The sequence below is a fragment of the Solenopsis invicta genome, chromosome 1 (genome assembly GCF_016802725.1).
Source record: "Solenopsis invicta isolate M01_SB chromosome 1, UNIL_Sinv_3.0, whole genome shotgun sequence".
NCBI lineage: Eukaryota > Metazoa > Arthropoda > Insecta > Hymenoptera > Formicidae > Solenopsis > Solenopsis invicta.
In genome coordinates this window covers 12021514-12038453 of record NC_052664.1, presented here as the reverse complement: position 1 = coordinate 12038453, position 16940 = coordinate 12021514, and the positions used below count along the sequence as shown (strand labels likewise).

The window sequence follows — 16940 nt, the reverse complement described above, 5'->3', positions numbered from 1 at the left end:
AATTATTTTTTCCATGGAACTTATATAAATTAATTTTGTTAGTAGTTTTTTAATTTGCAATCTCTATTTAGTTACTTTCTGAAGGGAATATATACTTTATTTTGTTCGACTATTTTATTAATTACAGGACTTTTTTAAGTTCTGTATTTTAAATCCGTTCAAACAATAAAAGTTTATTTTTAAGTGCGATAAAATAATGTGCATGAATTTCTCAAGAAATATGCAATTTCTAAACATAATAATTTAATTTTTGAAATGTATATAATTATAATCCTTAAATATTCTTTATTTATTGTATTTTGTAATATAAATAATGGTTTTACATCATTATATTTAATAAAAGCAGAGAGCAGAATATTATTTAATTTTTTTTATCTTTTTCTACAACTAAAATTTTTATTTTTTATATTAGTTTGCAAACAGCATTAAAACTAAAATACAAAATGTAAACGTATATTAAAGAATTAAATAATGTATTTATGAAATTTGAATAAAATGTTAAGAAAATTTGCTCAAAATACTATTCTTAGAAATATTTAAAAAATATTTTATTTGATATTATTAAAATTTTAATCGGTTAAGATTTTAATTTCAGCATGCTTTTTTATCTATGTTATAAAAATCATTTTCCTCAAAATATATGATATTAATAGATTAATAGATTCAAAGCTATAAGCTATGTTAACCAATCCTTATATGTGAGGAAATAACGTTTACGTAATTGGAGCAGTGTCAAACTCGAAACTTGGGAGTATTAGTTGTAAAACTCATTAGCACAGGATGCCAACTAATTTTGATAGAATTTCTTGTCAAGCGATTTACTAAATGACACTTACGGTTTATGTCGAACGATTTGTACCCAACATGCTTGATGAGATGTCACTTTGACAAATATCAAACAGTAATTAACTGCAATTGCGATAAGATGGCAAAAATTAATTAAATTGTTCAGATTTTGGTCAATTTAGCTCTTTCAATTTTATATTTTAATTTTGTTTAAAGGGAAAAAGAAAATTGAACAAAAGAAATTAGAATAACATAATCTTTTCTTTTTATTGAAACTGCAGAAGACGCTGGAATAATTTTTGATCAATAAACAGTTCCCAAAACTAAATATTATATTTTTCTTAAAAACCTGACATAAAACATCTTCACTCATGAATTCAAATTCAAAGATATTTGATAAGAAATATCTACTCTGATTAAAGTTATTGAACAAATTTTTGTTGTCGAGTGTTATACAACTAATGTTATACATATATTATTTACGTTTACTTCTAAAACAACGGCTACTAGAAATTCAATAATACATACAATAATAGATTGAATATTTTTATTTTCGTACAATGTTCAAGTTTTAATTTGCGGCATTTTCAAAATCTCACTCGTCGAACCAGTCACAAACTTTCAAAGATATCAAAAACGCATTTTTTAGGTTCCTGCTTTTTTTTTTTTTTTTAATTTGACACGAAAGAACATTTTTACTTACGAATTCGGATTTAGCGTATTAAAAATTATAAAAAAAGAATACCTATTCTGATTAAAAAGTTACTAGACAAAATTATTTTGTCAATTAGTATATTGAAATAAAGTTTAGTGTAATAAAATTTTTTTGTCGATTAGTGTAATTAATAGAAGCGACAATATCAATTTTACACAAGTTTCCTTTATTCTCATAAATAATTAAATTGAAAGCATTGATTCTCTGGCTTCTGTAATATCAAATGTGCTGTTAAATAATCTTAACAGATGTTACTAGGACATTTTGGTAAATTGGTCCAGTAGCCAGGGTAGCAACTTGAACCTTCATTCGAGTATCGAATGCAAAATCGAACGCAAGAAGATGGTAGCAATATTTTTGGCGCTGACGGGCGGCAATATGATTTTGAAGCTGATGGTTGTGAGCAGGGTCCAGCGATGCATATAGTAGGTGGTAGTGGCGAGGGTTTTGGTCTTGGTTTACATATCTATAAATATATATTCTGATATTAGAAAGAACATTGTAATGTCTTTACGTACCCATGTATCTTTTCTTATTCAAATAAATAGAAGATAAATCTCTTATTGTTACTATATTATTAAAATTGTAGAATAAAAGTTATTTGCTGCAACCTTTTATATTTTCTTTGCTACGTAATAAATGAACTTTTTTTATTCAAAATTTATCCATGTAAATATTTAAATCTTTCCATGCAACCGTATAAAACATAACAAAAACATCGCAATATTTATCTTTAGAAGATTAATTTTATTTGTACCAATGGTGGACATAAAGGTGGGTAACGACAACGTCTTGGTAGTCTTGGTTCAGGAGGTACACAGCCATTGCTCGGACAATAAAACGGTGCCGGTTTGCAGTGAAAACACGGTGGGGGCAATGTACTTATTCGTTTCTTTTTGTGACTAGTGTAACAAGACATTCTTCTTTTTAACTTGAAAAATTTAAACGTTACTTTTCATAAAAATTTTAAAATATATTTCTGTCTAATCGATTAACAATCTTTTGTTTATGAAAATCGATGTATTTTTTTCGTAATATACTCTGTGTATCATAACAGTTCAAAATTACGTAGATTAAGATTACTTTTACACCCTCTTAAAAATTAGTCATTATGGTAAAATATTTTGTAAAGTATTGCACTTTTCATTTTTCAAAGCAAATTCTCACCTGAAGCAGTTGTTAATTGCTGAAGCTACGTATAATTTTGTTGACATTCTAATACTGGCTTTCCAGTACAGTCAAACCACTTAAAACAACAACAAGTTGCTTTTCTTGACAATTTTTCTGGAGGACGACAGCGCGGAATAGCAGGAAAGTAACAGGGCAAATAAGAGATTCTATAAAAAGTGAATAAATATCAAAATCTTTATAAATCTTTTTTAATCTTTCTCAAACTGTTACTTGCGTGATCTTAGTCTACTTTAAATACTATCTAAATGTATAAAGCAGAAATGTTGAAGATTTAATTCAACTATTGATCTATACGTTTAATGTAAGAATCGTTTCGAGTAACATACCTGTCACAAGTATATGTAAGCTGGAATTGTACTGCAGATCCATAGGGACGCGGTGATACGCCAGATAAATATTTTGGACATGCATAATCAATACATGGTAATTTTGGAGAACATCGCGAAGGAACACTAGGTGGAAATTTTCTTAAAGCGTCCTCAAGACTCGACATGTTAGTTTTAATTGTAATCTGTTACATTACTACAATCCAATTATTTTTCGAGGAATAAATATTAATTTTAATCGATTAAACGTCAAATGTCAATGTCAATTTAGATTTATCTTGTGGTTTGCATTATCGTGAACTTGGCGAGATTACATATTATGCGATAAATTAATATTTGAATAATTTATTTTATACATCAGCATGAAAAAGGACTTTTTAAACACAGAAAATGCTGCCATACATGATTTATATGTACATATATATATATATATATATATATATATATATATATATATATATATATATATATATATCATTATTTATTAAAAAGTATACTTAAAATATAAACTGTGGATTTAAATCTCTGTATTTTATTGTATTAAGTAAAATGCTGCTATTAATAATAATATATCGATTACTTAACCAAGTGTATTTTACAATCAAAATATAATTTTTCAAATTTTATATTAAACAGCATTAAGAAATAAAAGTATATTAAAATATTAATATTCGCATAACTAACAATAAAAAAAAAACATAACTGGAGAAGACTAACACAAGAAGAAAAAAAGTTCTCGTTTTTGTGTCATCAATATAAAAAGAATAGAGAAAGGACGGCGGTCGTGGAATATATCTGGAGTAATGGAATGTCATGATATCTCTTATAATTCCCGTTGAACTCCAAGAGCAACCGTTAAAATTACTTTGTTGTAGTCTATTTAGACATTGTATGATGGTTACTAATCCTTAGTGTTTACTGTGTTTTTATGAAAACTAAATTTTAGTTTTACTGATAACATAAATTTTTACAGAACTATACTCTTCACTCTCTACGTAATTTTGAGAAGTATGTTACATATTAATTTTTTAACTTGAAAGCCTCAAGTATGAATATCAAATAATATTATTGAATTTTATGCGCGTCGTAATATACAATACATGTATAAATTCGTCGGCAAATAAAGTCATGTTATATGTGGACTATGGTTGTGGAATATAACCGTCCATCATGTACATTTCTCTTGTGATATTTTATAATCTCATTGTAGATGTTGCATAATATTTATTAAAAACAGAGAAATTATTTTAAAAAATTTCAAGTTTTATATAAAAAAATTTTTAGTCAAAGAAATTATTAAAAGAGAATTTTTTTGATAAAATATATTTCATAAAATGTTCGTAAAACCTTATTTTGTGGTACTTATTTGTAAAATCTACAAATAATCATTAACTTGTATTTTTTATAAATAAAAGTACCTTTCATGACATTAGTTGTTAGTATTCTACAATCTCTCTGTCATTCCATCAACGTATCCTTTTTTCCCCTTTTCAGTAAATTTTAAATTATGTTTGTTTTATATATTTGATAAACTACCTAAGAGGTAGAAATCTATAGCTAATAAACTTACGTTGATTAGAATAATGTCGCATTATATTTATTGAATTATTGTTAAAAAACAAAACGGTATTCCACAACCTCTTCCTTTTCTCTATTGTACAGCAAGGAAATGGAAAGAGATCTCTTGCATCTCTCATTGGAAAAGTGCGTGTTTTGTGAAAAAAAGTAACAAAGGCATGTTCATAATCACAACAGATATTATATAATAAACCGTATTTTTACAGTGGCAGATACAATGTAAAATGAACAAGGATACCTTTACGAAATATACACGCATAAGTCGCATGTTGATCCAGGAATCGACCGGCGATACTATGTACAACACAACCACGTAAGCGTGCGCGATGTGTACCATCCAACTGGCAGGCAACGCGGTTGCACTTTTGAATTTGGCACGCGGTGCATCTATTCGCCTATATCCCTGTCCCGGCGTCTCTCTTTTTCTCTCTCTCTTTCTCTCTCTCTTTCTAAGTACGTGTATATACGTGTATATGTGTATATGTATGCCACTGTTATCCGTTTCTCTAAATGCACTCGCCTGCATCAGTCAAACGAGACACCGGAACGCGTCTTGGCTAATCCCCGCGCTTCTCGGTGACGAGAAGAAAAAGACGTCTAACAGAAACGAGAGCCATCGATCGCATATCAATTAAAAAATTACAAAAAAGTATTCCGCAATTCCGAATAAATTACAGACGTCGTAGATGCAGAGACCAGCCAAGACGCCGCTATCGCTTCTCCTCGATCCTAGTCAAATAAATCTTGTAAGTTAACGTACATCGACTATGAAACATAAAAAGAAAACAATAAGTACGTAAACGTGATAATGTTATAACGAATTGTTATACTGCGTTATGTACATGTTTCTTTCTCGCACGCTCCCTCGGGAAATGTACGAAAAATGAATGGAAAAAACGGAAGAAATGTCAGTCCGAAGAAAATAAAAACGATAAAAGTTACAAAGACGAATATAAAGAAGAAGACATCGACAATGTGTGTCGATTAGCAACGGTCTCGCTAACAACGATCTACGTGTGTTAATATTTAAGTACATTGATTAAACGACATGTTCATAAGTACCACAATAAGTACCTAAGCGATCGCTCCCTGTGCTGCTTTACAATTATTCGTTTAACTTTCTTCGCTTAACATTGTTCCTCCTTTTGATTTTCGGGACGGACGGAAGGTGGCTCGAAAAACCAAGTCCATTTTTGCCGAACAACTCGCAATGACGACGGTGACTTTTTCCATCGTGAAAATCGTATCATTCGCTCTACAATTGCCAATGGCAATTTCGTTTTCATCGATTATCCGATTTAGTCTATTACAATCGAAGCAATAATACTTTAACGTTCTATCTGTGTGGAAAAATATTGATACATGCTTCGATGTGACTAAATAAATGACGTCCAATACGATTTAATGGCGTTAACGAAATCGCGCGACCAAAACGATGCTGCGTGAATAAATTTATAATATTGCGAAAGTATATTTACACATATTTACGTATTTATATATTAAAATTACTACGCATGACAATCTATTAATCTTAAAAATAAAGCAAGAATCAGGACCATCACCAAACGTATAATTTACATAACTTATAATTTACAATTTACAATTTATAATGTTTAATTTATAATTTACAATTAAGCAGATCTGTCTTATATGATGCAAAGTCGTAGCATCATCGTCTCTTATATGATTTATAAAATTATAAAATGCTACTATAGTTACTTCGATTATTCGCTTCGATTGAAGAATTCCTCTCGCCTCATTGCTGAGTCGCCGGCTTAATGAATGACACACGCTCTCTTCACAATTTTTCCACACTCTCCATACTATCAAGATACGTTTTAAATAACTAATCTATGTACAATGCATACACACACGCCTCAGTTATCCCTGTTGTAATATCTCCCTTGGCCTTCCTCGACGTTTACCCTCGATCCGTTTCGAAAAACCGAAAGTGCAGCGGTTAACTTGAAAGACAGAAAGCTGCGAGGCGCAATACTGATATCTCACGGGATACTATCAATTACTACACGGGACTGAGGAAACTCCTTCGCTCGCTACGATGTACGTAGCCGAGCGCAATCAGGTCGTAGATATGTAACTCACACTCGAGGATCGGCTCGACAAGCGATTTTCGCAACTATTATTAACAGAGCGGAAGCACCGTCTAGACTCTCTCGAGGAAAATTATTTAATTTCGCGAGCATTATCCTCGTGCGAGAATTTCTACGCGCTTCGTCATACCCGCTCCTCGGTCCTCATGATAAATGCGACACGATCGTATGTATAATAGACAACGATAGTGTAAGACATATCTCCGCTAGTCTTTAACAGCTAATCTTAAGCTAATTTATGGGGTGTTTTTCTTTGCCGGCTACGGGACGATAGAGTCTGTGGTACCCGAACTCACAATCACTCAATCTGTATTACCACGCGGCGCGATGACTTTGAGCAAGTTTCTCACGATACTTCATAATCCGTTCGACCCTGTCCGCTTAAGTACTGGCCACTTCACGTCAATATCACAGTCTCCCGCGGATGTTAACCTCCTATCCTCTACCACGTTCTACGTTCGATAGAATGTGTCTATCCATGCTTGTCTGAGCCGGGCAAGCTTGTCGGAAATGCATGTTCCCTTCCTGTGGAAGGTGTGCGGTCACCTCACTTCGTGATTCAGGTCATGATACGACCACGAAGTGGCAACTATCCTATATACTTTTCCCTTTTTTCTTTGAAAAAAATAACAGTAAGGGTGCAGCGTAATCTTGAGTGCGTACAATTTCGTTTTTCATGCAGAACGACGATAATCGCTCGGTTCGAGCCTAACTCTACTCAAGATAATTAGGATATCCAGTTACGATATCGCGTTATAGACATTTAAGTGTAAGATATTATCCGTACTGTCGGGAAACTCCGCTTATACGCGTATTTCGCGACTTCTATTGCTTCTACTTAATCGGCTGACGAGATGTAGCCTGTTATTATCGTGCGTGAAACTTTGTGTCCCCCGTCACATCACCTGGGCATCTGCTTATGCATATAATGCGTGATTTACTTTTATTCTTACTGAGGTCGTTAAGGCTGTGCGCGCATATACTTATCTATCTATTAAGTATATTTTACGCTCATATCTTTGTGCTGGTTCAGTTCGCTGCTACCATCGTTGCTACTAAGCGCTGATTCAACAAAAAGAATCATCGCGCTCCTTCGGTCCAGCTTCTCGAAGGGTCTAGCGTGGTAAACTTACGAGATGCAATGAAAAAGTTTTCAAACTGTTGCTGCAAAATGAGAACCAGCAGTAGTACTAAAATGAAGTAGAATCCTTATATAAGGTAGGAATCGCAATTTTATGAATTAGTATACCAAGTAACATAGTGCTGCAATTGTTGAGCATAACACTGTTTGCACTTTTACTCGACAATCTAGGTGCTCATTTGCGACTGCAATAAATACAAAATTGGAGCAAGGCGCATGCATCAAATTTTGTGTAAAACATCTCCAAAATCCACCAAATATTTCCTATCATTGTAAACCGATCATTATATCAATCAATCCGTTCGTGAAAATCGCGGAAAAACGATTGCTTGATTTCTTGAACATTTTTAGGAGTTGAGCTTGTTATTGAATTATTGTCCCAAACGTTTCTTGTTCTTCGAGCGATTTCTCTCCGTTTAAAACATCTGTGCCACTTAGGAAGTATATTATTCCTACTGCTTTGTCCCCAAAGACTTGAAACATTTGATGGTTTTTGGAAGTATTTTTAGTTTTTAAATTTACACGAACGTTACTTCAATTTTCTATCATCATCGCGATCGCAGACAGGCATTTGGAGCGCCGAATAAAAACGCGAACAGAACACTCAATAATTGCAACATCGTGTCACTAATATATTGACTCATGAGACTAGTTCATGTTCTGAGAGCGCATTCTCGTACTATCGCTGGTTCACACCTCGTAACTTCAGTTCAGAAACTTTTTAATGGCATGTCGTATACCGCTACTACCCAACCGGAAACTTGACGGCGTTTGTGATCGATTGGAGAACACGCAGCTCACGTGTAATACTTTCGATCGTGTGCAAGATCAGAGCGCGGGCGAACGTGTAGCCGCTATGTGCTTGAGTGGAAATACTTGGCGACATTGTTAATGAACTCCTGACGCTATAACTGAACTTGGAACGCCTGCGTCGCGTTCGGCATAATAAAGGGATTTGTTGTGGTCGACTGCTGCATATTTCTGGAAGCGATTTCCGCCCATTCAACGTCGAAAGGATCAGAAGGTCCTCTGGAAGTCAGACTCATAGCAGCCGAGCCGAGTGAATGCGCTCTCGTATGAAGAGGAGGCGCTCTCCGAGGACTAACTGTTGCCTGCTGCGCCGGTGACGGCACAGAGCCAGTTATGCTACCCAGCCATTGTTCTGGTTTTGGTAAACCAGCTGCCGTGGAAAGCGGTTGCACCTGTAAGTTAGAGAAACTCATGAAAGGACATCTCAAGTTAACGCACAAATTTATGTTTTGATACAATAAGCGATCAAAGAATAAATTTCTGTATTAGTTGTAATAAAGAATAAAATAAAAATTTGTGAAAAAGATAAAAATAAATTAGTTAAATATCTTAGAAATAAAAATTTAAAACATTTCCAAAGCGTATAAATGTGTTCTCAGAGATTATATTTTAATAAGATTTTTATTTTCAAAATATTTATATAAATTGTTCAAATTTAAAATAATTTCAATAAAAAATTTTATTTTATTATTTTAGATATATACTTTAACTGTATTTTATATGGCCTACCTAAAGTTTGGAATTTTTTTTAATTTTTTGCTAAGTCCAAAATTAAAAACTGATGGCCAGATTCAAAGTAAAAAACATTTCTAAACATTAATTTAAAATATGGAAAAGTTATAAATATTTATGTAAATGCAATAAAAACTTGTAGAAAAAAGAGTCATTTAGGTCATATAAGGTATCTATATACTCAATATGGTCTATATAGGTTTCCTTTTTTTTTTCACAAAAAGTGTTAGAATAGTAGATAGTAAAGTAATCTAAAGTTACATTTATTAGTTTATAAGTTTAATAATGTATTTATTGACATATAAGGATATAAACATATAAGAGTATAAAAAAAACTATTTTCGTCAAGAATCCATTAAGTAAATAATTGACTTGTCTCAACTTTTCCCCCTTAAAACCATGACTTATGAGAATCGGAATTTAAATGGATTAAAATTTATACTCTGAAATAATAAAAGTACTTAAGAAACATTACAATCGATGTGTGTGTACTCATTATTGATCAATGCCATATTGATTCAACCTTACAAAGAGTTTCCTTTCTTTGACAATAAACAAAGTTACTATTGTATAATAAAAATACAAATTAAATACAGCGTTGTAAAGTATAAATATAGAGCTACAATAATATGAACTAACGCAAATAATTAATCATCATTTGATAATTATAGAAAGCAATAACTTTTTTATGAAATATTAGATCATGAAAAACATAATCAAGAACATTTTACATCTGACCTCATTATCAATAACAGAATACTTAAACTGAGCAGTCAACTGCAAATAAATCACGTTGACAGCTCGTATAACATACTAGTGTTATTTGTTCAATTCATGTAACTATTTAAAAACAGCAAGACCATATTGGGTATTATATACGATACACTTATTTTACTTATAAAATATTGACTGATAAGTAATTTATGAAATACAAAATGTGTTTATAATTACAACACAATTGATTTCTCTTTAATCTTGCTAATATGATTTTAAAACATCATAAAAAATTTTTTTCTAAATAATCAATGCTTACTTATTTATTACTATAGCAAGTAGTTTAACTTACTAAAGCCGTCGGAATTCCAGTTGACGATGAGACTTGAGCGACGTCAGTCGAGATTGCCGAGGAAACAGATGCTATGCTGGTACTAGGAGAAGTTGTTTTTGGAGTTATCACGGAATTCATTGGGATCGGTGATCTGCTCATGGCCGGCGTAGACGTATTTCCTAAAGAGGACGTAGAAGCCGTGCTGAAAGCAGGACTTGCTGCTGACGGCGGCGTGCCATAGGCAACTACACTAGAGGAAACAGACGGTGTGCTCATAACGACCGGAGTGGGCGCGTTCGTCCTTGGAAGAACGGGACTCATGTTGCTCGTCTTAAGGAGAGGCGTGAGCCTATGATTTGACGCAAGAACGGGAGATGCTGACTCTTGCCAACTGGATCCGACATGATTCAGATTACTGAGCTCTTCGTTCTTGTCGTTGTTATCGTTGTTATTGATATTGGGACCATTCTGCAGTTTCATCTCGTCCAACGAGTTGCTACTCGTGACTAAAAAAGCACAATTGAAAGATCGATTTAAAAAAAGTGATTTCTTTTTTAAGTACTGTCGAATTACTGAGGCGGAGAATGAAACGAGTAACTTCCACAATTTTGTTGAAAAAATTATACCTGGAGGAGAGTTATTAATGGTACTGGTGAAAAGCTGCTTAGCGACGGAGCTCGTGGCAGGCTGAGACGACGGCATTGGTCCGAAGTCATCGCTGCTCGAGAGTAGAGAAAGCCCTTGAGAAAGCTGCTGACACATTGCAGAGACACTGTCATGATCACCAGGAAATATTTCCGGTATTGGACTCACTGCGAAGAAATAGAATATGTCAATATATTTAGTGCAGTTTGCGATATGGGTGCTATATATGACGCATTCTACGAGAGGCATGCCACAGGACGCCTAAATATATTCGGATAGTAGTTTAAGGTGATAGTATACAATGAAAATATACAGAACGATGAATACACGGTGTAAGTTGAATACTTTTTCAAGCACGGAAATATATGAGGGGGAGGGGGGAGGTAAAAATTATTAGGTTTCTAGCTACACGCTCGCAGTGTCGTGATACCAGTTCATGTCTGTTTAATCATACGTGTGTATGGTAAACGAGCTTGTTTAAGGGTACATCGAAGAGCAAGCAACAATGAAGATTAACAGAATAAGGAGTAATGACCTTCGTCATATCCTTCGAATTCTGTTGTAAGACAAAGAAGTATATTGTTATTTAATAATCAGAGCGATTTAAATTAATAGCGTCCTACGCAGCACACTTTGTCCGAGGAACGTTGTATAAATATAAATATCGTGATGTCTATGCAACGTTTCTCGGATGAGGTGTACTGTGTGGAATATAATCACAGCGTACGTGCGTATTACATGTTGTAGCTTATTCTCTCACTCGTTAATGGTTAATATAATAAGATTATAAATAAAATAAAACTAACAATTTAGGGCCACGAATGCTCACCTGGAGGTTTCGAAGGTACATTGTGCAAATGAGCTGAAGGCATTCGCGCCAAATCCGTTGGCTCGAGACTGTGACTACGTGTGCGTTCTAGGGTACTAGGAAGATCGTTGACTCGTAGACTGAGTTGCCTTTTAAATGGGGATGCTTGACTTAGCTGTGAAAAACCTCTGAAGGAACCTTGCCGCTCCAGCATAGATAAAGTAGCGTGTGGCCTCTCGATCGCAAAGGGATTGTACACCTGCCTGACCGGAGGAATTTCTGAAACAATATTTCGTACAATAAAATATATTTATATAAATAAAGTGTTAAAATAATAAGCAGCATTTTTCAATAATTCATAGCGATAACACGATGATTTAAGACAAAATGTTAAAAAATGTATACTAAACTTTGATTATTTATAAGTTTAGTATTTTAACAAGTTTAATTGTTTTCATTACGCACATAGTACACGCTAAATTCCCAAATTTTGTGATAAAGATTTCTAGACATAGTAATCATGGCTTTCCTTCGAAGCTCCGGTAAGCTCCACTCCCCTGATTGGTCACCGCATGCGTTTGCCGAAACTAAGTCTCGCCTTGGCGACTTGAGTGTGCAAACGTGTTTTACAGAAATATTTTTCCAAGTGACGATTGCATTATAATCGTCCGCCGGGACGGTTCTCGCCGTTCCGAGCTTTGAGGTCCCAAATATTGAGATTTGTTTATTATAGTTGAATCACCTCCGCGATACTTGGTGAAGGTGCCCAGGCAGCATGAAATATGGCAGCAATATTGCAGCAATATTTCATGCTACCTGGGTGGGAACTAAATAATCCCAGAAAAAGAAATTTGCCGGAACTCACCACATATACGGAGTCTTAACTTAACTGATTTGTGTGCAAACACGTTTGCAAATCCGTGTTAATCTTTTAACTGTCTTGCAATGAACATCAACCAAAATAAACGGGTAATCATTATTTTTTATATACGAATATTGTATAGTAAGTAAAAACAGTCTTAAAAACAGCAAAATATCACAATTAAGGTGTTAAAAAAATTCATATCAAACACATTGGCATCTAAATTTAATTTCAAAGATGGTGGTAATCCGTCTAAAAAATTTTTTTCTAGAAACTAACACTCTACGAAATTTTTGAAAGTAAATGAAATTTTAAAATATTATTTTAAGATATTGGTATATTTTTCAAATCTATATCCATCTGTTATTTTATCATAAATATGTTGACCTTTTTTGCTCTGGTCTTTGAAACTTTTACTTTTACTACCCTTAACTTGAGTTTTATACCAATTCTTGTAAAAGAAATTTTAATAAAATATAAAATGTTTAATATTTCAAAGTCCCTAACATAAATAAAAGACCACAAACAGAATTTCCAGAGATTGCTACAGCAACGTCGTCATGGTTGAAAGCATCTTGGCAAGACGACGGCAGTGCGGGCAAGTAAAATATGGATTTATTAAAAAAAAATCAAGAAATATGTTTGTTCTAACTCTCCCTTCGTTTTTTTAAAAAGAATTTTATTTTCATATTATTCTTACTATATAAATATAATATTATGTTTCAAAAATGTATATTATAATTTTAATTTGATTATCTTGACATTTTCTTTATAAATCGATTAGCAACAGTTTCATTGTTAATTAATAATAATTTTATAATGTATCTTTTATGTTTTTATTGATGTTGCATTGTGTAATATTCTATTCATCATATACATGTTAATGAAATCGACATATTATGATATAATTTATCTATAACTTTGAAATATGCAGTTTGGTAACATGTTATAGTTAAGATCTTGTATGTGAAATTCTTATGTAGAATTGCAATAAAAATCTGGCATTAATACACTAATAATATGACATTTTAGGTTCCTTTTAAATATTTTTTTCCTACAATCTTGTTAGAAACATATAGTTGATTTAACGTCGAAACAATGTCGAAAATAATGATATCAACGTTGAATCAACTACATGTTTCTGACTCGAACTTGTAATTCTACTATTAATAATATAAAATATTAATATTACTTACACAAGAGCAATAAAACAATTGGAAATATTGTAAAACCGGTTTAATATCAAAATGTTAATGTAATCGTTAATTCGACGTCGAATCAACATCAAAAAAATCATGAAAATATGGTCGATTCAATATTAAAACAACGTCGAAACGATTGTTGAAGACTCGTTGACATTTGGCACCATTTCGATGTCGAATCGACCAAGATGTTGACTTTACTTCAATATCAGTTTTTCGGCATCGATTCGACGTCACATCAACGTCTAACCGGACAGTCTTTAGTAATACTCCGTTTATTAAATCATGTATTATAAGAATGAAAATAAATATTTGTAAATAGTATTATACATGTATTATGTATAACCTACCTGCTGCACGATCATGTGCTTCTTGCAACCGCTCCGCGAGATTAGGTTGCCTAAAGCTACCGCTTCTCGTAAAGATGGAAGTCTTCGAATCAAAAGTCATTGTAACTCCACATTCTTTGTCCCGTCGTTGTTTCCTTTCCAGACATGCGGCGAAAGCACAGCCCACTGCATGGCTCAATCTTTCTCCCTTGATGATAAAGAATAAATCCAATAAGAAAATAATTTCAATATTTGTGTAAGACTCTTTTACAAACTAATGTGTTATTTATATTCCTAAGCAAAACAAGACTAAATATATGTACGTTATATTACAAACAGAAAGATATATGCAAATTGCAAATCCTAATAGCAATATATGACAGTTGTGTAAAAAATTTCACATCTAAAAATTTTTCTTAAAGTTGTTTTCTCGTATAATTTATCACAATTATTGTATAATTTTCAGAATTTGTTAGAAAGAGAATTTCTGTATAATTTTATAATTTTAGAAAATTATAAAAACATTTGACAAAATTTCTCAGATACTTTACACATATAAATTGGAACACTTTGTAAAAGTGCTGAAAAAGTCGAAGAAAACTTGTAAAGTCTAGAAAAGTTTGAGATACTTTTTCCCAGAAATCTTTATGTACATTAAAAATATAAAAAGTTCTTTGAAAAACACATTTTAAGAATCTTTTACCAACAATATTTTACAATTTTTACAGAACAAAATTTCCAATTATACAAAATATTAATAATTCTCAACTTTATCAGTAATTAGGAACGCATTAAGGTTTAAATATGCATTTTATAATAGATTGTTAATTTCATTGTTACTTTATAAATATATAATGTACATGCGTATAGATTATTAATCAAAACTACTATAAATTTCGTATACACGATACGTTCTAATCGTAAGAAAAAGTTATCAAAATTTCATGAACAATAAGTAACAAAAAAAAATAGCAAATCTTTATTGTCTAAATAACGATAACGCGTTACTTTTTAAAATCAGTAACGAGTAACGGTAAACTTTTCACAAAAAGTAATGATAATGGTAACAAGTTACTTTTATAAAGTAATCCTCAATCCAGACTAAGGGTGCGTTTCGTTTCACGCATAATGCACATAATGCATTACTTATCCTTGTTATTCATTGAATATTAAACAAGGATAAATGATCATGTGCATTATGCGTGAAACGGAATGTACCCTAATTCGTTCCCAGCAAATACCAGATATAACATAATTGTAATGCTATACATATATACATATATACACATATATACATATATACATACATACATACATACATACATATATATATATATATATATATATATATATACGTACATATACATAGATATAACATAAATATAACATAGATATATCATATAACACATGTATACATGTTATATGACATTAAATCTATGTTATATTTAGTATTTGCTGTTATTTATATTTTTAAACTTTAGAAAAAACAAAATTAAAAATATATATTGTTATATTGTTATATTGTATTGTAAGCACGCAAATACATGCAAATTGCAATAGCAATGTATAATGACTGCATAGTATACAATTTTCAATTATATAGTAATGTGCTTTTGATAGAATCTGCCACCGACTAGAGACGCAATAAGATTTAAATATGCATCTCATATATGTTTAACTCTTTTACATATTGATTCTTATACTATCATCCCGTGTCATACCATCTGCTGCATACATTCGCAATACTAGTGCATCAATAAATTCGTCTTTTATCGACAGAGTAAAGCATCAACCTTCCTATATTGAGGGTATTTTCCTATTCAAATGGGGTGGAAAGACATCTAGCTTACCGATTCTTTTAATGCTAAAAATCCGTGGCACATCCACCGCCTCGTCGTACCATCCCTACAGATGTAACTGAATCCCTTCTCGTGATTTCTATCGGGCGCGCAGAAAGACACCTTTTCAATTGTCTGATCGACAATTAACCCTTTCGTTTCGTCCTCGACAACACGCAATCCGTCCCCGGATACGTGAAGTATCGCTCTCACCGGTCTTCGTCTTGAGTTCTGAAAATTCAGTCACGAATTAACTCGGCTACCCGAATTGCCCTTTGAACTTTACACTGATTTATTTTCAGGCCGCTTTGGTGTCAATGTCGACTCTTTATATGTAAGCCGTGCTAAATATAGCCGAGGCGAAAGACTCGGGGAATGTGGCGCGACTGACTTTCGCAAGGCTTATAAAACTTTCTACGGAGCTTCTTGAATACTTTAATACTGAATGGAAAAGCATCTCATAAAAAAATGGTCCCGCTACTTTTAGAACTACTTCTCTTTAAAATTCTTTTATATATACATGTAAACAAATAAGTTAAAATAAATGGAATATATTAATGTATAAAACTCTACACGAGAAGCAGTTAGTTAATTATAAAAATGAATGTTTTTAACCAATTTCCAAAGAAATTGTATTAATTTTAAGAAATATTTTATATAAAAATACTTACTCGGAGAACTTTAAGGGCCTCCTCGCAAACCTGCATACCCCTCGATTCAAAGACCTCAACACATCCCAGGTACTGCCAAAAGATCAGTTAAATTATTCATCTATTAAAGATTAAACAAATATTTTCAGATTTTTCCTTTTAACACAT

The 16940-nt window shown here is 32.4% G+C and overlaps 2 protein-coding genes across 4 annotated transcripts in view; both read right to left on the bottom strand.

The window, feature by feature from the left end:
- Positions 1-1485: 1485 nt before the first annotated feature.
- On the bottom strand, positions 1486-3486 carry LOC105193378 (keratin-associated protein 16-1). The gene is made up of 2 exons (XM_011157794.3): positions 2259-3486; positions 1486-1967 (listed from the first exon to the last, which is right to left on the bottom strand). The coding sequence occupies exons 1-2, from the start codon at positions 2418-2420 to the stop codon at positions 1743-1745; spliced, it is 387 nt and encodes a 128-aa protein (XP_011156096.2). The 5' UTR covers positions 2421-3486; the 3' UTR covers positions 1486-1742.
- A 1271-nt stretch (positions 3487-4757) lies between these two features.
- LOC105193377 (protein numb) overlaps positions 4758-16940 on the bottom strand; it is an 81249-nt gene continuing 69066 nt past the window's right edge. For 2 of the 3 annotated variants that reach the window (XM_039456111.1, XM_011157793.3), the window contains 8 exons: positions 16794-16865; positions 16135-16353; positions 14306-14492; positions 11913-12170; positions 11619-11639; positions 11065-11250; positions 10457-10944; positions 4758-9050 (listed from right to left, as the gene is read on the bottom strand). In XM_039456111.1, coding sequence (XP_039312045.1) covers positions 8754-9050; positions 10457-10944; positions 11065-11250; positions 11619-11639; positions 11913-12170; positions 14306-14492; positions 16135-16353; positions 16794-16865 — 1728 coding nt within the window. In that variant the 3' untranslated portion in view covers positions 4758-8753. The remainder of the gene's footprint in view (positions 9051-10456; positions 10945-11064; positions 11251-11618; positions 11640-11912; positions 12171-14305; positions 14493-16134; positions 16354-16793; positions 16866-16940) is intronic. The other variant, XM_011157792.3, reaches the window with a different exon arrangement.

What these genes read in the sequence shown, in the direction of transcription:
- LOC105193378 (XM_011157794.3), bottom strand. Translation starts at nt 2,420, where the DNA reads ATGTCTTGTTACACTAGTCACAAAAAGAAACGAATAAGTACATTGCCC. An exon ending in CACCTTTATGTCCACCATTG is followed by an intron (nt 1,968 to 2,258) that starts GTACAAATAAAA and finishes ATATATTTATAG; the next exon opens with ATATGTAAACCAAGACCAAA.